Source organism: Sinocyclocheilus anshuiensis, unplaced genomic scaffold (assembly GCF_001515605.1).
Source record: "Sinocyclocheilus anshuiensis isolate Anshui unplaced genomic scaffold, SAMN03320099.WGS_v1.1 scaffold366, whole genome shotgun sequence".
Classification (NCBI taxonomy): Eukaryota; Metazoa; Chordata; class Actinopteri; order Cypriniformes; family Cyprinidae; genus Sinocyclocheilus; species Sinocyclocheilus anshuiensis.
Genome location: NW_015547673.1, coordinates 1,307,288 through 1,329,093, shown reverse-complemented (window position 1 = coordinate 1,329,093; position 21,806 = coordinate 1,307,288). Strand labels below are relative to the sequence as shown.

Sequence of the window (21,806 nt, the reverse complement as noted above, 5' to 3'; positions counted from 1 at the left end):
CTTCTCTGCTGCAGATGATCGAGACGGAGTGCTTCAGTGACCTTAACGTATTCGGGCCTCAGGGAACGCGGTCCCCTGACCTGGATTGGAACCAGCCTCCCGAGCCTCCTCGGCGTAGCCTGCTGGACAGGATCTTTAGGAGACATGTGAGGATCTCCTCCACCTCCACCACAGAGGAACACCCCAGAGAACACAATAGTTAACTACAGACCAGGTCAAACACCCCATCAGGACACACACACTCACACATGTAGAGTAGAGCAGAACAGCAGCGATTGGGCTGAAGCTTTCTACACAGGGGCCAAAAATAACTCTTTGCCACATGAAAAGTCAAAAGGGGGTTCAGAAGTCTTGAGTCCATTTGCTTGTATTTTGCATTTTTTAAATATTGTTCTTTTTTTCTGTCTCTACAAATGAGTTCACATGATCAATGAACAGATTTACTTGATTTATTTAATTAGTGACCTTAGAAATAGTGCAGAATTAGTCATGTTTCTTCTTCATTGTACATTAAAATGTTTCTTTGTTTTATCTGATTTAAATCTGTATTTTTATTATGGAATCATTTAGCTGTTTAACTGTAAAGAAAAAGTCATGATTTTTTTCTTCACTTTTATTTTGGCGGTTTAATGCGAGAAATACACAACAGAAATATTTTTTTTAATGTATGCTCACCAAGACTGCATTTATTTGATCAGAAATTGAGAAAAAAAGTACAAATATTCTTACAATCTAAAATAACAGTTTCTATTGTAATATATTGTAAAATGTAATTTATTCCTGTGATGCAAAGCTGAATTTTCAGCATCATTATGCCAGTCTTCAGGGTCACATGATCCTTCAGAAATCATTCTAATATGCTGATTTGCCCCTCAAGAAAGATTTATTATTATTATTATTATTAATGTTGAAAACAAGCTTCATATTTTTGTGGAAAAATGTGATAATTTTTTCAGTATCCTTCAATGAATAGAAAGTTCAAAAGAACATGTATTTGTAACAGAAATCTCTTGTCTTGTTGAAAGTAATAAATGGTAAATATATCTGATTATGTAACGTTACCCCCAACACGGCTGGCGAGTGTTAAGTTTGGCCCCTGATTGTACATGTCTATATGTGAGAGAGCATTTATACATAGTCACTAACATGATCTATTTCTGCCTGTCATTGTCTATCACCCTTCAGCATCCAGAGGTGACCATCGCTCAAAGCCGGGTCTCGTCTTCCAGCGTCAACTCTGTTGACTCCATGTCAAACTCTGCCCCCTAGTGGACAGATTGCTGTGGGACTACAGGGAACAAAAGCGAGTGAGTGATAAAGAGAGGAAAGAATGAGAGTGAGGAACTCCTCCTACCCTTTAAAGACCGGTCGACAGAACGTGAAAGAGTGTTTTCCTTGCCTTGGCCCACACTATCCATCCATGGCCCGCTGAGAGGACAGGAGACAAAACAAGCTCCCATTTAAAGACCTTTATTTATCCGTTTTGTGACAGAAAGGAGAACATTTATTCCTTCACCTCACGCTCCCTCAGGATTGCTGGAACAGTAAAGAGCCACTGACAATTGACAGAATATTAACTCATATTATTCAGGGGATTTTATCGACAAAGAAAGGCCTCCACAGGGAACGGGAAGGGGGCTTTTTAAATGTTCTTTTGCAAAGGAAAGCTAATATAGTGAACTTAAGAGACTGCACGCACTCACAAACACACACACTCTCTCGTTTCCTCCTCCATCCCTCTCACAATACCTACCTACCCCTTTTTCTTTCCATCTACACGTAACACCTCCAACCTCAACCTAAAATGTGCATTGCCTTGCAAACTCTCAGGCCAAAGATAGCGCTTATTACAAGAAGACACGTATTTGAGTAGCTGTTGCCATATTTCGCTTCAGAGAGTGACGAAAGGCCTAAAAGCACGAGGAAATAGGAGCTCGGTGAAGCTGTACATTGTTTCCTCCCTATTTAATTTCCAAATTATGTAATATCACTGAAAAACAAACTCACTTTGGCAGTTTCAGCCTCTTCCAGTCTACTTAGTTCCAAACATATACATTTTGTCATGATTTACTCATCCTCATCTCTGTCCGAACCTGTATTGACTTTCCTTTTTCTGGTGAACATAAAGAAGATATTTTGCAGAATGTTGGTTTCAATTCCCATTGACTGGACTAAAAAAAAACAATGGAAGTCAATGGGAACCGAAACTGTTTAGTTACCAACATTCTTCAAAATATCTTCTTTTATGTTCAACAGAAGAAAGTGATACAGGATCGGGAACGACATGAGGGTGAGCAAATGATGACAAGAAAAGGTCATTTTTAGGTGGACTGACCAAAGTCCGTTTTCTAAAATCTCATCTGCTCTGTGTGTCAGGCACAACTTGGTCTACAAACATAAGCTAAAGTATCTCTGTATGGTCACTTCCTCTGTGCATAAAGGCAGTTGGCAGTGGTGAAAGGCGGAGCCATCTCAGTAGGCGTGGCCTTTGGGTAGGTAGGCCGTCTACCAGCAGATACATAGCCAATCACAGCACAACAAATCAGTCAGTCCTTCTCATCTCATCACATTATTCATAAGTGGCTCATTTAACCGATTTACAGAAAATTAAGGACAGAAAGGTTGGTTACTTAAGCTTTCATAGGCAATTTGGCGTTAATTCGAGGAAATTGCTGGACTCTTTAATCCGAGCTACTCAGATTTTGCTGATGTGGAAAACAGTTTAAAAATGTGCTAAATTTGTATTGTTGCAAGCTCCAAGAGGAGACGGTATCAACCACCTAATAATCATAATCACTGCAGGAACGCCACATTTGAGCATTTATACATTTTAGGACAGCAAAACAGCTTATCTTCCAGATTTGGTGTGTAAATATGCCTTCATTTCATCTGATTTCAACCACTACTAGACTGAAAACTGGCAAAACTTCACTTCAGCATTTACACACACGCACACATAATACACCAGACTCATTCACTTTCATACCTCAGTGGCTGTTTTCTCTTATTTATGCAGTTTCCAATCAGATGCCAACTGATAGAAAAACATTTCATCTGTCTTTCCCAACTGTAAATGTAGGCTACTCATTTAAAAAGTGTGCAGGATTTCAGTTGTATAGACATCACGGGAATCCAAAACGTATATCCCGTGCATAGAGAATACGTGATAGTTTTGTAGTGTTTCTTAATGAATGGATAGTTTTTCAGTAACCAAACAGAGCGATTCAAGAAGGAACAGAAAACAAATCTCAACCTCATAATCTTGCATTTACAATACCATTCCAAGGTTTTTATACGCCTCAGCATTCATTAGCGCATCTCAAGACAAATCAAGTGTATTAAAATAGTGACTTGAAGCTATTTCACGAGTACGTATGCTAAGTGCCATGTAATTTCCAATCATTAAGCTGATGTGTGTTTACCAAACGATGCATCAGCTATGCCATTAATTTACCCCGCTAGAAATGTCCTCTGAAGGTTCAAGTGTATAGTGCAGGTTCTAACATTTCAGTCGTCTTCTCATTTGAAATGTGTGTGATAACTGGTTATTGCACTGTATCATGACATGTTACATAAATTGCACTGCACACTGCATGGTCAATCAACTATTCATTGAGCGGGACCAGTGTGTCTGTTGGTTTTGGGGGCTGATCTGTGTGTATTGCTACTAGTGCCATGCTGTTGTTCGCTGTGATGATTCATGGTCAATTTCAGGTGAAATTCAGAACTGATTCTCCTATTTTTTTTTTAAATTGTGGCCAATGTTAACAGCTTGTTTGGAAGTAGGCTACTTTATTTACCATTACAGTGAATAGTCCTCATTTTGACACTTTGTGTATCCAAATTGAGGAAGCTTCTTACAAAACATGATTAACTCTGACAACTGAGTCTCATGTTACTGATTTTGTGAATTTGAAGCAGACTTTTCCCCCATGTATGCACCGATTTATATAGCTAATAATGCATTATTAATAATACAAGTTTTTCACGAAGAGGGACTGATGTAAACGGATATTATGTTATATCGGCAAGTAAGTGTTGATTTGATCTATGGAAACATAAAGGAAAGATTCGCCGCTTTTTTTTCAACACTCATAAGTCGACATGAAATTTGAGTCACAGTGAACTAGCATTATTAGTGTTATTCGAACAAAAAAGTTGTAAATTGAAAGCCTGATGGTTTGAACTTTAAACTTACAGGTTTATATTTCTCCATTGTCCCTCTGAAGTAATTTAATATCTGTGAAGTTTAGAAAAATTATGAATCTTTCCTCAGTCTGAGAGTTAATGCTTTGCTTATGTATATTTCCTTTATGTCCTCCATACAACGTGACAAATGAACTTGTGTTGACAGTTATGTAATTGCTGCATAAAAGGGAACTTGCCTTTAAAACAATGACCAAACTAAAAGGGAACTGAAGTGGTATTTATATGGCAAGTAAAAACTGAAATTTCTCACTAGAGAAGATCAGTTTTTGAGGACACGGCTCCTGTTGGATTCTTTTTTTTCTTCTTGAAGCAAGTTTTAACTACATTCTGGAAAAAAAAAAATACCCAATGAAGTGCCTCCTTTTTAGTAGTCTAGTCCAGGTTAGTGCCCATGATACGGTTTGCACTTTGTGTGTCACTTCAGTTATTCACATGATGTAAACATGTACACGCACAAACACACACACACACACACACACATGTTTTAAAGAGTGTTGTACTACGCTGATTGCATGTGAAGCCAAACCTGACAGAGTCCTTCTGAATAAAACCTGTGCTGGCCTGAACTTAACTGTGTAGTTCTTTTAGAAATGTGAAACGTGCTTGTATTATGATAGCGTACGTGATTATCATGAAAGGTAAATAAACATAAAACTTTTAATAACAAATGGCAAGGAATGCTGACTTATTTTCGTTTAAATGGTTTCACTTTATAATAGGGCAACATGTATATATGTAACATTAAATATCACATTTAATATTAGAATTTAAAGTATGTCAATTATATGTAATTCTTTTATTTAAATTTTCCATTCCATTCACACAATAATGTCTTTTTATTTAATTTTGGGGGCTTTTCAGGTAATAGAGATAAAATGTAAGTAATTTGATTAAATAATTGTTATAAGTTGGTATTCGATTACAGCTCTTGTTTGCACCTGTTCTAGCTTCATTTCAACAATTTATGACTAACTTTCACACTTCCAGATTAGAAGGTGGTCTGATAAAGGTTAAGGCCTAAAGTATAAATTAATCTGAGGGACATGGGGTTGTGGGTTAAGGTACTTTTACTCATAAAGCCACTTTCCATTGCTTAAATGTTCTTGAACAAGTTGATTTTACGTCAAGCTGAAAACCACAAGTCATTAAACCAATATTTTCATACAACTAGAAAAGTTTCCATTGCCGTTGAGTCCAAGGCTGTCAGACTGGCCTCTTATTGTTGTCACTGATGGAGAATTGATTTGTTGCAGCTTTGATATGGTTTGTGTGGCACAGCTTGCAACTAGATGTGACCTGGATTTGCAGAATGCAGCCTAGCTTACATCTCAGTCAACTAACGTAAGGTTGAACGTTACAATTTGTACAATAAAACTGAAGTGGTTTATTTTTGGAGAAACCACTAATTACCTCTTCTTTTTTTTTTTAGATGTCACCAAGTAATGATGTCATTTTAATTTGACCTCTTGGAGTTATGATGATGATGATACTGGACATTTTTGGCTGGGGATTTCTCACTTTGTAAACTTGACCTCCTGACCTAAAGCTGTAATGGAACCAGGAGAGAATGACATATGTGACATACTGAGAGTTTCTGGCTTATCATATCCTAAAAAAATCTGTAGATACGTTCAGCTGCTCTGTACTGTTTGTTTCGACTGGAAAAAGAAAGAAAAAAATGCAGGCAACATAAGTGTACTAACCGGTGTTCTGTGTGGGTAGTCTTCAGGCACTGGCCGTTATCTGTAACAATGTGTTTACAGTGGTAACAGATAGGCTGTCGTGTTCGCTGCACATCCTTGACATACAGGGTCAACCTCGTCCGTTGAGTGATGGTGGTGTTTTATCTGTGAGGTGACGAGGATGTGGCCTTGTCTGACGGGGCTATAAAGGGGCAGAAGCAGCCAGCTCTTCTTCAGATTCCACTTCTTACTCGTCGTGCACACATTTCACGTGTAGTCACTCATTCATCTGTTAAGAAAAGTTTTAAAATGTTGCCTGCAACGTTCAAACTGTGTGCTGGCATTTCCTACAGGCACATGAGAAACATGACAGGTAAGGTGCTGTTTCAGGAATCCAGTTTTCTGAAATATTTCTAATTAGCATGCCACTATTTATTGAGGTTTATGTGTATATATTTCTCTTTTTTTCCAATTACAATCAGGTCTGAGAAAGAATGCAATGATTGCAATCCATCATGAGCTGAGCAAGATTTCTGGACCTGGACCTAGTGCCTGGATCAACCACATCCGGAGAAGGAGCTCCCTACTCAGTAAGAGACCTTTTACACCACTTGAACGGAAGAGAGACACTTTTGACTTCAACTCTATGTGTAATAGCTATTTATTTATTGTATACAGTATACCATTTAAGCTGTATTACTGGAGCAATAGTGCTGTTGGTTTAAATATTAGAGAATGTGTTATTGCTTTTTTACAACAGATCTATAAATAGTAAGATAATGTTGAGTAGACACAGCATTGACAACTGTTTATCTATTTTTACTTCACCTTTGAAAATAGTTATAAACAAAGCCACAGCAGAATTGTGCGTCTCTGAGAAACACTGTAGTGGTCTTTCATTCCTGAACGAATCAGTGTTTTTGAATGAATTGGTTGTGTGAATGTTTCAGTTACACACTCATATACACAGTCACTTGTTTCATTCTTGAATGAATCAGTAGTTTTTCATCAGTGGTGATTCAGTGACTCGCTCATAAAGACAGCCCCTGTGTTCAAATCATAGACTGTAAAAAAAGATGGACGACGCGTCTCCTATTCCTTCCACTATAGAAAAGTGAAGCCAAAGCATCTCAGTATGGCCGCTGCCATCTTGAGTAAATTACGTCATTTGGAGCCAGAGTCTGTGCAGTAGAGATTCGTTTGGAGCCAGAGTCTGCGCAGTAGTGTGGAGCCGAGGTATCAAACACCCGCCCAAACTCCCACAGACCCAATCAACCATGACGACACGCCTCGTTTTTATAGCATCAAATTACTATTATCACAAAAACGAACAATTTAACATATATCAGCGTGATAACAACTACCAAAACCATCTTTCGGAAAATTGTATTGGAAGCGTAATTAATTTTTTTATTTTGACTTAAGTCCCATTCGTTTACATGGAGAGGGCGGGGTTTATGACCTGTACTGCAGCCAGCCACAGGGGGGTGATCAAAGAGCCCGCAACTTCACTTTTCAGGATGTGTGAGGCACACCTGGTTCAAATATGCCTACTTCCATACTAAATGGTAGTCAATACCAGTGTTGGGTCTGAGTCCACCTTGTCGAGTCCTAGTTTTTAATCAATTGAGTTTAAGTAGGAGACGTTTATTAATGTCTTTTTATATTAATTTTATGTTGTTACTTTTTTTTAATTATTTTATATTACACATGACATGGATTCGTCTGTACTCTGAAAAATTTCTGCGTCCAAAATATCCAAGTCCGAGTACGAGTCCACCTGAGTCCACCCGAGTCCGTCCAAGTCCAAGTTCATTCACAATTGCAGTCCAAGTCCACAAATCTGGACAATACATGAAATCTGTAGTATGTCCAAATTCTTAGCATTCATAAATCAGCAAGCAAAAAGTAAACGGGTGACCTACTACTTTTGCCAAGATTACAAAGTGCGCATCTGATGGACATTTTACTATCCCATGAGGCAATGGGAGAGAAGTTAGTCACTTGTATAGTTCCTGAATGATTCAGTGTTTTTAAATGAATCGGTTGAATGAATGATTCAGTAACTCATTTATAAAGACAGTCATTTGTCGCCACCTACTGGCGTAACAATGTAACTTGCAGAAAGGGTCAGTGAAAAATTACCATTTTCACAGAAATCTTTATTTTCTTCAGAAATCTAGTTTGTATTTGTTTATGCAAAGGATTGTGTTTATTCATATGTTTCTTTGTACAGGCAGTCGGATTGCAGAGGAGACGTACAGTGAAGCTGAGCAGTGTTATGTGCAGCAGGGACAGGAAGCTCTGCAGAAGTCCATCAGCATCCTCAGTGACCAGGATGGTTGGCAAACTGAGATTGAGAGTGTAAGAGTCATCAATAATTAGTAGTAATAATAATAAGATTTCATCATTCATTCTGATAAGACCACGTATAGATGCCTTGTATTTGTGCATATTTTATTATACAGTTTTATACAGCACTTTGGTGTCCCAGGCCTTTAGAGGCCTTTTTTATTCATATATACTATATAATTAATCATTTAAAAATGCATATGTGGGTTTTTCTCTCTCAGGCCAATGGTGATAAGGTGATGAGTAAAGTACTACCAGACATTGGGAAAGTATTCAAGTTGGAAGTCATGCTGGAACAGAAGACAGCTTATCTATATGAGGAGCTGGTGGATAACATGGAACAAATGGGGGAGTGGAACCCCAATGTCAAACAAGTCAAAGTGGGTAGAAACAACTGATCTATTGACTGACAGCTTCCTTTTCTTCCTTCTGTTGTTCTAACCGCAATGTGTGCATTTATAGTGTCTGCACTTTTAAAAGACTTCCTGTCTTCTCATGTCTTACTCACAGAGTAGAGATATTTGGTATTCAGTACAGTTTTGGTCCCTCTCAGGTTCTTCAGAAGATCGGTCAGGATACTCTGATCACACATGAGGTTTCAGCTGAAACACCTGGGAATGTGGTGGGCCCACGAGACTTTGTAAGTGTCCGTTGTGCCAAGCGGAGGGGATCTACGTGCTTCCTGGCCGGGATGTCCACTCAGCACCCTGGAATGCCTGAGCAGAAAGGATTTGTAAGGTAAGTGAAAATATGAATCACTTTCCTGTATAAGGCCTGGTTCAGTGTCCTACAGCAAGCTATCAGAGTTCCTCTGAAACCCTCCACCTCCCCCAGCTCCACCTGTCTAGATCTGTTATGGTGCTTATTCATGTAGCAGCAGCCAAGACCAAATACATTAGCACTGTCTTATCGATTAACATGTTAAAACTATTCTGAGGTTTCTTATGATTGAAATATACACATTTATATTTACAATATTTCTTTCTTTCTAAGGGCTGAGAATGGACCCACCTGTATTGTGATGCGACCAAGTGCAGAAGATCCCAATAAGACAAAATTTACCTGGTTGCTCAGTTTAGACCTTAAGGTAAGTGAATTGTCCTCTGTGTGGGTGTAAATTCTTGGATGTTACAAATACAGGTGCATCTCAATAAATTAGTTTCACAATTTGAGTTGAATTACTGAAATAAATGAACTTTTCCACGACATTCGAATTTATTGAGATGCACCTGTATATTATTGTATTCCAGTTTAATAACTATTAGCAAGCTGTTACAAGGCTGATTTCCCTGAAAAGTTTAAACACTTTTAGCACTGTTGGCACAGTCAAAATTTCTCTGGTTGTTTGAGACCAACAAACATCTCTTATCCCAACCAATTGGGGGAGTTTTCAGGAAATCTGTTAGAAACAGTTATTTTTGCAATTTAGTTTGCTCCATTGTCTTAAAAAATTCCACACTTTGCCTATAAAGGGATAGTTCACCCAAAAAATGTATAATTTACTCACCCTCATGTTGTTCCAAACCTGCATGAGTTTCTTTCTTTTGCTGAGCACAAACAAAGACATTTTAAAGAATATCGGTAGTCAAACAGTTTCTGGTCATAGTATTTTTTCCCATATTGTTTGATAAATAATAGATAATGCTTTAAATGATGTTATGTAGAAGATCTACATAAGTAACGACTTTAGTATCACACTGTTCTTCCGAATAAGCTTACTGAGTCTGGTTTATCCCTGTTCTATCATCTCTAGGGTTGGATCCCAAAAACTGTGATCAACCGAGTACTTTCTCAAACCCAGGTGGATTTCGCAAACCATCTCAGGCACAGAATGGCATCAAATGGTGGTGTGGAAGCAGCCATTGTCTGCTGACGTCCACATTTATACCCTAAAAACAGGTGACATAACAAGGGCGACTCTTTTCAGGGCCAAGCTCATCCCACCCAAAGCCATCACTCCCATTTCAGCCTACACTTGTAAAAATGTCACACAGATAGAAGTTAAATTGTCCATCAAAACAATATGCTGCTCAATGTTCGAGCCAAGTAATTTTGAATGTTTTCACATGCACAAACTATAATAACTAAAAATGGATGCTGGAGGTTACGGAGTCATTGCAGTGGAGATTTAGTAAGTTTTGATTTCAACCTGATGGTAAACTCAGTCTGCTTCCTCTGTCACCCCATTTTGTGGCTTGAACTTCCTTTTATTCACTCATATACTTCTGTAAAACACCACTGACTATTATTCTTGGGCTTAGTAGTTCCTATTTTAACATTATTTATAAAAAAAAAAAAAAAAAACAGAAGTATTTATTTTAAGTTAATATTATTATTTATCACCCTGGAAAAGGATGTCTGCTAAATGAATATTCATTAAAACTATTAAAATAACAAACTACAGTATCAGTCTGTTTTGTTGTTCACTGGGTTCGTTTTCCTACATGTGTAAAACAAGAAGGAGCACAAATTATGACCGAAGCCTCAATCTGCAGATTGAGTAAGGAAATACAGGAAATAGCTTCATCTACATACTTTGGCAGGCCACTCAGTCAGTTATATAAACAACATTTTAAGTCAGTTATGCCCATTAACGTCTCACCGATGTTCAAGCAAACTGCCACCGGAAAGGGAATGTGACTCGTATTACAGCCAGAAACTCAGTCCATAAAAATGTCTTGTCGTCTGGAGTGGATTAGCCTGGGTTTGCTAAAGCAAGGAGGTGTTTGGTTATTCGCATGTGTTTTGGGAACCTCTCAGCTCCTTGAAGGTCCGACTGAGCCAGCATTGCACAAAGCAGGAAATGAGGTAAACACTAATGTCGTGGCCAAAGGCGGGCCGCAATCCCCTCTCTGATGTTTTTCATATTTTCCAACGCAGTGGGCAATTTCTGATTATTTTAAATCAATTTCAAAGCAGAAGTTGTGCAAATGACCCCTCTGTGTCCACAGTTTTGGGACATTTCTGAAAGACACATGTTTAATATTGTTACACAGCAGACGATGGTCCAGCTGAAGCATATAAATTAATAAGCTATCCAGACTGGATCAGAACACTGATAGAGGCCTCCACTAACACCCTTATATCTATAGACAGTCATTGTACATACAAGCTCAATTTATTCATTGCTAGTCAATTCCATTTGATCCTGCTTTGTCATTCTTATGTGTCAGTACAGTAATCAAGAAAAGATGTGTATGCAAATAGGTTTTAGAAGTTAAACCTTAAAAGGACAAGCAGTAGAAAAAATGCCAAAAACTCACAGGCCAAAATGCTTTATGCAAAGTGCATGTCCACTTAAAAGTATTTCCTTAATTTGCCTGCATTAAACTACATGTTGGTATTGATAAATGGGTAAGCATAATTGCAAAATAACATGGACATGAATATTATTATCATCTTCATTTTATTTTTTAATATACTCAACATCAAGATTTTAGGTTAAAATGTATATTAGCAGATAAAAGTTTGGATGCACGTCCTTCTTTATTACTAATTTCCACGTTTTAGCATAAACTATGGCTACTAAAATAGTTTTGTTGTTACTGCTGTAAAAATATAAATACATTCCATGTAGAATATTAAAAATATGTCATAAAATGGCAAAATTATGAAAGAATCTTATATTAAGTACTGTTGTTACTGTTTGAAAAAAAAAAAAAGTCTGTAAAATTGGTCTGAGTTTGCCAAAGCAAAGAGGTGTTTGGCCATTTGCATGTGTTTTAGGAACTCTGCGAAGGACTGTTTGAGCCAAAGGCATTTAAGCATAAACTATGCCTTTATTATTTAGTTATGTATCATATGTATGTATGTATTTTCAGAGCTGGGTAGTAACAAATTACATGGATTACGTAATCAGATTCCAAAAATTAAGTACTTGTAATTAGATTAAATGAAAATACTCATAATCAGACCACAGTTACACAGTTATTGATTACATGATTACATATCATTATTCACACAATAGCAATAAATTATTCCTAATATATTGATGTTTTAAATGTTCCTTTCTAAATTAGCTTACCGCTTCCACTCAGAAAGTCTTCCAGGCTTGTGGACATTCACACAAAGACCAGTCACCAGTCAGGTGGCTACACAGCATTTGACCACTGGATTCACAAAAATCATTTCAGGTTTACGAAATGTTTCAACATTGCATCAACTGCTGATGAACACATTCATTTTTATTTGAATTAGGTTAGTTAACCATGTGATTTGGGAGGCTTTTGTCTTTCAAACACATTTAAATGCACAAATTCATGTTATTTCTTATTTACATGTAATGCAGGCATGTCATCTAAACCTCTTTCACCTAATACATTTACTTGAAGTACCCCTGAGATTTTAAAATAAATATTTTAATAATTAAGTATCACATTTGCATGTTCACGGTTCTCTGACTTTGGTTAATGGTCACATGACATGCAGGTACAAAATATTTCCTTTTTTAATGTGTTTTATTTTGATTGATGTTATTTTAAAATGATTTTAATTTTACATTTTTATAATTTAATTAATTATTAGCTTTTCATTAAACTCTCAAAAACCCTGCAGTTCCTTTACAAACCCCAGTTTGGGAAACCTTGACGTAGCCTAACTCTCATTTCATGTGCACTTCATGTTGTTAATTGTAACAAATGGAATATATTTTTTTACTCAGTTTTTTTTTTATTTTTATATAACAATATGATACAAGATTATCCTATTTAAATCAATGTGATGAATCAGTTTGGTCAAAAGTAATCTAAAAGTAATCAGAAAGTAGTCTGATTATATTACCTAAAATGTGTAACGTAATGGATTACGTCACTAAGTATAATTTTTGTCATGTAATTTGGAATCAGTAATGGACTACAATTTGTAACTAATCTACCCAGCTCTCTTATATATATATTATATATATATATATATATATATATTTTATTCCATGTACAGTTTTAAAAATCTCATGAAATGGCATATTTATATAAGAAATCAAAGTCGTTTTAGATGAAGTACTGCTGTCACTGAAATTTAATGAAAACAAAACAAAACAAACAAACAAACAAACTTTAGATAGTGACCAAAGGGCTCCTACAGCACCGGAAGTCTGTTTACAGTAGAAGAACCACAATTCCCACAAGGCGTCGGGGTTTATAGTTACTGTGGAAAGGGGGAAGGGAAGCCGAGATTGGAGGGAGAGAAACTGAGGTAAAAAATTACAACTAATATTTAATACCTATCATTCTAGCAACGATACAAATGCGTAATTAGCAGTTAAGAAAGGCAACGCTACACTGATAGCACGTTTTGGTGGATCCTGTGTCGTAAAAGACTCATTATACTAGGCAAGTTAGCTTAAGCGAGAGTACAAAAAGATTGAGGCAGTTTAGCTGGACAGACGCTTCAGCACCCACTGACTGCACTGTGACAGTAAATAACAATATTTCGAGCAGAAATCACTACAGTAACGGCGGGTACTGTGTACTGAGGTAAACGCGAGCTCTTCGTGTTGCTCGCTGAACTTCAAGGGAATGAGGAGGAGGGCTGAAATGTACCGTTACCGTTATTTGCGGCAGAATTGACTGCTGTTATTGTGAGTAACGTTAAGTTGGTCAGTTTTCTATTGGTCTGTATCATTATTAGCCGTCGGATAAATCTCCTGTGTTCAATATATGCAGCTGGATTCGCGGTTGCTTAAATAAAACACGTGTAAATGAATACCGTCGTGTCTCCATAAAGTGTTTGGTGCATCTTTTCTTTTGTGAAGGTGTTTGACAGTTCACTGGATGCTGTCATGCGTTCATGCTGTGCCTTATCTGGCGCTGAGGCATCATATCTGATGTCGCTGATATACAGTTCAGCGTTAATTATCGATTAATACTTTCGCTTTTGAGTTGTCTGTCGTTTATGTTTATTATTATGCTCAGTTAGTTCAGGTTTTGTGAGTCGGGCTGTAGATGACGTCACCTCTTCTCTGCTTATGAATGCATTAGATTCAGTTATCCGTCGTATGAAGCCTGGCTGCACATTAAAGACATTGCAAAACGAAAGGGAGCGTTTGAGATCTCATCTGTGGTAATTGATGATCGTATCGATGGTCTCCATTTATTTCGATTTCAAAGGGATGCGGTCTTGATCAGGTGACGTAATGCTTTTCGGATGCTTGCCGATTTTCTGTGCATTGCTCCATAAGGAAAGCTGGAGAGTGCATGCATGCCTATACATTGTGCACACGTTGATGTTTGTATTGCATATGCTTATGCATTTTTAAGTATTAATTACAATGTGATTATTATGCCATTTGCATATTCTAATACTTATGATTGTGTATCCTACAGAGACTCATTAAGACGTTGTCGGTGGAAGGCCACGGGGAGTTTCTGAAAAGACGCTTACTATCCCTCCATGCCATCAGTAGACTCCCTTTTTAGTGACAAACCCCTGTAATAAGCCTCCGATCCTCCAAGTCTGAATTCCGTTCTGCTTTAGCTGAGATTTCATCAGAGATTTCGTCTTCAAAACAGAGCGCTGACAGCTTCATCACTGCTGTACCCAATCAGTTTCTGATTTCTACTCCATTTGCAACGCTCCAGTCTCACATAAGTGAACTTAAAGCAAGCCCAGTGCTCGCCCATTGACGTGGCACAGGCCCGGTACAAATAGCACTCGACGGACTTGAGAAATCCATCTCCAACACGGCCATCACGATTCACAACTCGCTGCACGATCCCACTAGAAACTAACCTCAGGTCTGTTTCTATTCAAATTATGCTTCTGCTGCTTGGCCCAACTCTGTTTCTACCAGCCCCTCTCTGAATCTCCAGAAGCGGCACAGTTAAACAATGCACTACTGAAAGCTCTTCTGCTGTTTTAGTCTTAATCCACGCTTGTAGGACCGGGAGCAGGTGCTTCTGAAAGCGTTAAAAGTGCTCTAGAACCATGTGTGTCCAGTGGGCATTGTTTACAATTGGCCTAGTCCGCAGGATGGGAGGACAGTAGGGGGACAGCCAGACAGTGGACTCATGTCATGGAAGGGGTTGTTGCAGTCGCGGTACATACAGAGGTATGTATGACATCCCTACCTAGAGTACTTCTATACTGCATTACACTCCCACAGGTAAAAAAAAAAAAATCACAAATTAGATCTGCTTAATATCTCAGCTGTTCAACTACACTGCAATGAGATTAAATGAATGATACATTTTTACTTTGGTGTCCTGCTTCTAGGGCTGTACGATATTGACAAAAATGATCTCTTTATTTTTGGGGATTATTTTGATAATGATAATTAAAACAATATTTTACTGAGTGTGTTTTTGTGCTGATATCTTGGCTGGTTTAGGCCCATCATCGATGAATAAATATGACACTAAATCCACCAGTAGGTGGCGGCAAGTCCTTGTCTCAATGAGCGATTCATTGAATCATTCATTCAAATGATTCGTTCAATCAAAAATATAAATTTGCGCAGAGCCGATCCTCCCTATATGCAAAGTACGCATGTTGCGTCGGGCCCCCTAAACACCAGGGGGCCCCCTTGCTCTGAGTGATTATTTAATATTAGTTTGGTTTTTGGTTTTGGCCAGCGGTTATGAAAACATGAATGTTCCTTTCCTTAATGCGGTAACGTGACTGTCATATACAGTCTCCTGCCGTTCTTGCTCGGTACTAAAAAACGAGTTATATTCGCACTGAGCCGCGGAAAAGACACTGTTTCCCAAAGCGCTTTCTGTGTGCGCAATTCGAGACGTACTGAAACACGGACAAATATTGGCTACTTTGCGCTTTGTATATTCAAGATTCAAGATCTTGACAAATATTGGCTACTTTGCGCTTTGTATGTCAAAATGCCCATCTTGGTGAGTTTTCACTAAACACAGTCAGTTATGTCTTTAGTGAAAATAAACAGTTTGAAAAGTAATTGAATACTAGTCAGTATCTGTGCATTCTGTGACAGCATCCTACTGTATAAACCTGCTGCTGTCTGCCATCATCTGTTAATCAAACAACAAAAGAAAATGAGAGAATCATTCACTGCTCTTCATTGAATATTGTATAACTTTGTGATGAATCAATTTATGTTTAGTTTATATGGTGAAGTCTATGCAGGGCTTTATTTTTACATTTGATTACTTTAATTAATTTCTGTATAGTAGGCTATTCTAGGCTAAATTGTTTAAATACTTTTTTATGAACCCTTCCCTTCTTAGTTTTTATTCCCTCCTTCCCCCCTTGCTTAGGGCCCCCAGAAGTCTAGGATCGGCTCTGAATTTGCGAGTGATATTTTTGCTGAGATCGCCACTGGCGAATATATAAATTTATATGTTATGACTTAAAAATTTGCATGTAATTCCTTTCACATGCGATCACATCTGTTGTTTTGTTGACGTAATAAACTGAGACAATGCACATCAAAGTTTTAATGGAACAAACAGCAGCGTTGATGGCACACCTGCTAAACGCAGCTCCAGTTGTGCAGCATAAGAGAGATGTGCGAAGTAAAAGTGCAGACAAGCAGTGGCTACTTCGTGCACAACTTGAACAAAATACAACCGGTAAAGCTGTCAGCTTTGTGGACATTAAGATCATTGTTAACAATTCTGGTTTATAATCGATACTTATATGGCTTCTTGTTGTCATGATCTTTAGTCTACATGCTGTGATCTGTTAATGTGTGAGGTTCATATTATTTGTAGCGCACTTGCCGTCCAATAATTGCAATAAGCTTTGTGCTCTGTTACCATTTAATAAACAAAGCATCAGCTTTAAAATGTGGCATGAGCGATCACTTTAGCGCCTCAGTTTAAGCGGCACGTAAACCCATCATATCTTTCTCTTTACTACTATAGTACAAAATAAACATGAATGGACAAGGTATATTAGAAGATACAGTGCAACTTACTGAAATATCTCATGTAATCGCTCATTCAGTGTTTCAAACTGCGGAAAACGTGTAAAGCTTGTAAACTACGTAACACGTAACAATACATTTACCTCAGAATAACCATTCGGTGTACATAAGCTCATTATTCAGCTAGGAAAAATAACTATAAAGAAGAGCATTTAGCTAAATATATGCACTATGTTGCATATTCATAGTTTTACTTAATCTGTTATCTACATGATAAGAAAGAATGCAAGGAGCTAAAGATAAAATGTAACAACTTCTATATAATTGCATGTTACTAATGAAGAAATACAGACTGGATGTGTGCAGGACAATACTGTATGACAGCATTTATAGGATGCATTGAGGAGGAGCCCAAACTACACTCAATTGCGAAGTGATGCTGACATAGTTATGTTTTGTGATATTGGCACAGATTCTGTGTAATAAACAATCTTTTGTGACTGTATATAGTTCTCAAGTTGGAAAAGACATGTAGTTCCCACTTCAAGTGAACCTTAGTTCCCAGGACATTTTCAAGATTAATTAAAATGCTGATGCTGTAAAAGGAGGGGAGACATTAAAGGGGTCATATGACGGTAGTGTTCAAAGAGAAAGGAAAACTTGAAATCGCATCATATGACCCCTTTAACACATGACAGTATGACTGAAATGTCAAGGTGTTTTTTGTTTTTTTCAAAAAGAAAACACGTTTATTCTGTGGAACTTAAAAAAAATTAAGTTGGCGCCTATTTTTGTTTCTTATAGGTGCCAATGGCTCCTTAAATGATTTTTTTTGTCTGGAGCCCTGTCTCATTTGCGATCAGCGCACACACTGATATTTTGATAAGCCCTCTTGCTTGTGTAATATCACTTAACTATATCATATCTCATAAATATTAAAAACAAAATCCCATACAGGGATATTTTTGCTTTCATAACTTGAATTACAGAGGCATTCTAACTGCATTCCAATAAATTTCATCACAGTCAATGCTTTTGTGTTTTTATTTTTTTGCAAACTGAGTGACATACTTGAAAATGTCAGCTTGCACATAGTTAAAACAACAATTACGATATTGTCATAGACAATGATTATTGGACACCGCTATCTGCTTACTACATTTTTTTGATTCCCAAACATTTTTTTTGTCAGTTGAACCTCTTAAGTGTAAAATATTTACTTGAAGTTGCTGTGATTTCGAAAGAACCAGGAATCTTGATCACGATTAAAATACGATTAATCATGCAGCCCTGTTCGATGTAGTTAATTATTAGCTTTTCATGAACTCACAAACCCCCAGCTGTTTGGGAACAGTCAAATTCGTCTTTAACTTTGTTTATTTTGTGATTTCTCTTTTTTGGCCAATGAGTCACTCAAAATACAAGTGTAGGGAGGTGGAGAGAGAGAGAGTTTGTAACTATAACTGTAAAAAAGCGTACAAAAAGAATTTGCTGTTTATGGGCGCTTCCTCTAGACTGGGCCATCCAACACAGTGTTTCCCAACCCTGTTCCTGGAGGCACACCAGCAGTACACATTTTTGAACTCTTCCTAATCAAATACACTTGATTCAGCTCAGCTTGTTAATAGAGACTCCAAGACCTGAAATGGATGGTTCAGATAAGAGAGACCTCCAGAATGTGTACTGTTGATGTGTCCTAAGAAACAGGGTTGGAAAATATTGAACTTTTTATGGAATCCAAAAATCTCCCATATTGGCAAGATTTTTTTGGGGTGCAGGTCTCTCCTCCAACATGATTTTGTGAAGCAATAGTAGCTACGCAATGCATTGTCTTCTTTTTGTTTTATGATGGTTGGCAACAACGTTAAGGTTCAATAACACCACGTGTCAACCCAGTAATTACTGCCTCTGGATTATTTATGACATTATCATATGTGTAGTATTAACATGATATCAGTATTATTATTTTATAAATAGCATGGTTATCATCAATATGTTCTGACACCTCTAATCTGAACTGCTAATTTGATCAGTTTTATACAGTTTTTATTTCTCATAAGGAATTTTTGGAGGAATTTTTTGATTCAGAGATTATTAAATGAAAATGAGAAGTCCATTTAGTCTGTTACTCTGTATACTGTACTATACTATACTTGCTTAGGGCTGATTTTGTCATTTCGGGGCATGCATAAATGCTGCATTTGAAATTTCCTAACAGGTGTGACACAGCTGCTATACCATCCTTTACACCTCTTCTCTTTGTTTTACCCTGGGAGCAAAGAGCACAGAGGGAATTTCACAACATGGCAACCACACTGACTAGGGAGATCTAGTCTAAATTATAAGCACCGTACACTGCACTGTAATACATTTGTACACTGCAAATAATTTAGTCTTATTTGTAAGTGCAGCATTGAACTGTTTCCATTTGAAACTTGGCAGATGTGGTGTATTGTTATACATGAAAATGCAAGGCAGTTACACAAATTTGAATTTTGTGCACTAATAGAAATGTGCACAGTTGTGAATTCAGTTTGCAGTTTAAATTGAATGTGCTTCAATAGAATTCATTTCAGATGAAGTCTTATGTTTCAAATGCAGTTTAATTTTAAACATTTGTGGTAGCTTTTCAAAAACATAAGGGAAAGAATGATATTAGCAATACAGATATTTTGAGATATATATTTATTTATAGATATATTACAGTGTTTCCTCTTGGATTTTTTCCAGCTGTGGTGGCAGGACTGTTTCCCATGGGGCCTCCATCCCCCTGGTGGTTAAACCTCCCTACCCAAGAATCATGTGAATAAATTCAGAATTTAATTTATTTTAACTAAAAAAGACAGTAAACAGTAAGTAATAAAATAAGAACAAATAAATAAATGACAAGAAATAGCACAAACGAAAAGAATAACAAGACACAAATTTGTACATTTATTATTAATTAAAATTAACAGTACTTTTAAGTTTTCCTAACAGTAATATTTAGGTAGAGAATTACTACAGAAATGGAACTCCATTGTTAAAGAAAAAAAAAATTCAACATTCAACTGTAGAATAACACTGGGTAGTCTTCACTGTATAAATAAACAGTAATGAGACAGACAGCAGCAGGTTTATTTAGGCTGCTGTCTCTTTAAGACCTCATTCACGGATCTAATATACTGTTACACATGCGTCCCAAACGGCACACATACGACTGCAAGATGTCTGTTAAAGATCACTTCATCTGGAAAGCATCTGCTGTGTACAAACATCTGATAGATGTGAGACATCAGTTTTACATGCATTCAAAATCATAAACATCTTAAAGACATTTTCTCTTTTTGCACTTGAATGGCTTAAAGTAGTTATGGGCGCTTTTGAAGCATTGCTTCGTGAAGCTTCGAAACCTTTGTAAATCATTTGTTTTGAAACAGTGGTTCAGAGTGTGTATCAAACTGCCAAAGTCACGTGATTTCAGTAAACGAGGCTTCGTTACAGTCATACCTGTTTCGAAATTTCAATAGCTTGCCGTTTCTTTTTTCTTTTTTCTTTATACTTTCTCTTTACTATTAGAAGGACATTCAGCCCACCATTCGCAGAACTGGATTGAGACATTAATTAAAAGGATTAGTAGTAGTTAATAGTCTCTTACTGGCCTGTTTAGTCAAGCTCTCCATAAAGCAAACAAAACAAGCCCTGCAAATTAAGAATTATTTTAAAAAAGCACATATTATACACTTAATATTTAATAGTATATTATTATTTTAATTACATTTAATGTATTATACTTTCAAGACAACATTTGCAATGGGTTTGTAAAAGCCGTTTTTCTGCATGTTTTGGCCTGAGTTTTTGTTGCATTCACACAGTTTTGACCAGCAGGTTCACCAGCGTGTGGTGTTTTGAACGCTTCGAAACAGTGAATCATTTTGCGAAGCAATTGGTTCAATTGATTCGAAGCTTTGAAAAGGTTTGTTTCTCCCATCACTAGCTTAAAGTCACTTGAATGTTTAAATTGGCAAGACTTAAAAGCACATGCAAATTATACATTCCATTATCTGTCATTACATAATAAACGCAGAACCTGCTGGAATAAGTAGAATAATGCTCAATACCCATGCCGAAATTCAAGCCCTGCTCTGTCTCCTCCACTAATTCCTCGACTGTGAATGATGTGAGTGGCACCAGGGCCGTCGCAAGGGGGGTGCAAGGCCCTGTGCGAAGTTGACGTGTGAGGCCCTTATTACTCTTACCTTTATGAGCAAAAATGACTGCGTATTTTAAGTTGTTTCCACTGTTAGAAAAAAATCCAAGTGATCGCGCTGGCACCTCCATGTCCTGCAGAGAGCACTTCAGCTTCCACTCTCCGCACAAACGATTGGATATGCGTCTAACAGCACATATTTATCTAGGTTTAACATTTAAACTAACATTGATATGCTTGAACTGTTTTATACAGTATATAGATTTTATTTTAGGCAAGTCGTGATGATTTGTGAAGGCTAAATTGATCAAACATATAGCCTAGGCTATGATCAATTCACTGTCTGCCGCTGGTTGTTACTTAAAAAAACAAAAAAAACAAAACGTACATTTAATGAACAAAAATTGCTCCAAACATTTTTCTAAATAAACTTTATAAAAAAAACGAAACGAAATATAATCACTTTTCCATTACATACAAAACTCAACTATTTTAATAGCTGAAACAGTAGTATAAGCTTTTTTTGGGAAAAGGGGAAAAA

At 37.1% G+C, this 21,806-nt stretch overlaps 3 protein-coding genes across 7 annotated transcripts in view; all 3 read left to right on the top strand.

The window, feature by feature from the left end:
• LOC107702864 (G protein-coupled receptor kinase 5-like) overlaps positions 1-2,180 on the top strand; it is a 58,745-nt gene extending 56,565 nt beyond the window's left edge. The window contains exons 15-16 of one of the 2 annotated variants that reach the window (XM_016505294.1): positions 15-146; positions 1,186-2,180. In XM_016505294.1, coding sequence (XP_016360780.1) covers positions 15-146; positions 1,186-1,269 — 216 coding nt within the window. In that variant the 3' untranslated portion in view covers positions 1,270-2,180. Of the gene's footprint in view, positions 1-14; positions 215-1,185 lie in introns of both variants that reach the window. The other variant, XM_016505295.1, reaches the window with a different exon arrangement.
• Positions 2,181-6,161: 3,981 nt separating this feature from the next.
• On the top strand, positions 6,162-10,346 carry LOC107702817 (steroidogenic acute regulatory protein, mitochondrial-like). The gene is made up of 7 exons (XM_016505236.1): positions 6,162-6,264; positions 6,374-6,481; positions 8,128-8,255; positions 8,465-8,623; positions 8,797-8,981; positions 9,237-9,330; positions 9,997-10,346. The coding sequence occupies exons 1-7, from the start codon at positions 6,201-6,203 to the stop codon at positions 10,114-10,116; spliced, it is 858 nt and encodes a 285-aa protein (XP_016360722.1). The 5' UTR covers positions 6,162-6,200; the 3' UTR covers positions 10,117-10,346.
• Positions 10,347-13,373: 3,027 nt separating this feature from the next.
• The window catches only part of elmod3 (ELMO/CED-12 domain containing 3), a 28,576-nt gene continuing 20,143 nt past the window's right edge, over positions 13,374-21,806 (top strand). The window contains exons 1-2 of one of the 4 annotated variants that reach the window (XM_016505290.1): positions 13,374-13,433; positions 14,564-15,288. In XM_016505290.1, coding sequence (XP_016360776.1) covers positions 15,253-15,288 — 36 coding nt within the window. In that variant the 5' untranslated portion in view covers positions 13,374-13,433; positions 14,564-15,252. Of the gene's footprint in view, positions 13,434-13,796; positions 13,819-14,222; positions 14,366-14,444; positions 14,466-14,563; positions 15,289-21,806 lie in introns of those variants that run through there. The other 3 variants (XM_016505291.1, XM_016505292.1, XM_016505293.1) reach the window with 3 other exon arrangements.

Coding starts and splice junctions, on each gene's coding strand:
- LOC107702817 (XM_016505236.1), top strand. CDS start 6,201: ATGTTGCCTGCAACGTTCAAACTGTGTGCTGGCATTTCCTACAGGCAC. Junction 8,624..8,796: donor CCAATGTCAAACAAGTCAAA/GTGGGTAGAAAC, acceptor GGTCCCTCTCAG/GTTCTTCAGAAGATCGGTCA. Junction 9,331..9,996: donor TGCTCAGTTTAGACCTTAAG/GTAAGTGAATTG, acceptor TATCATCTCTAG/GGTTGGATCCCAAAAACTGT.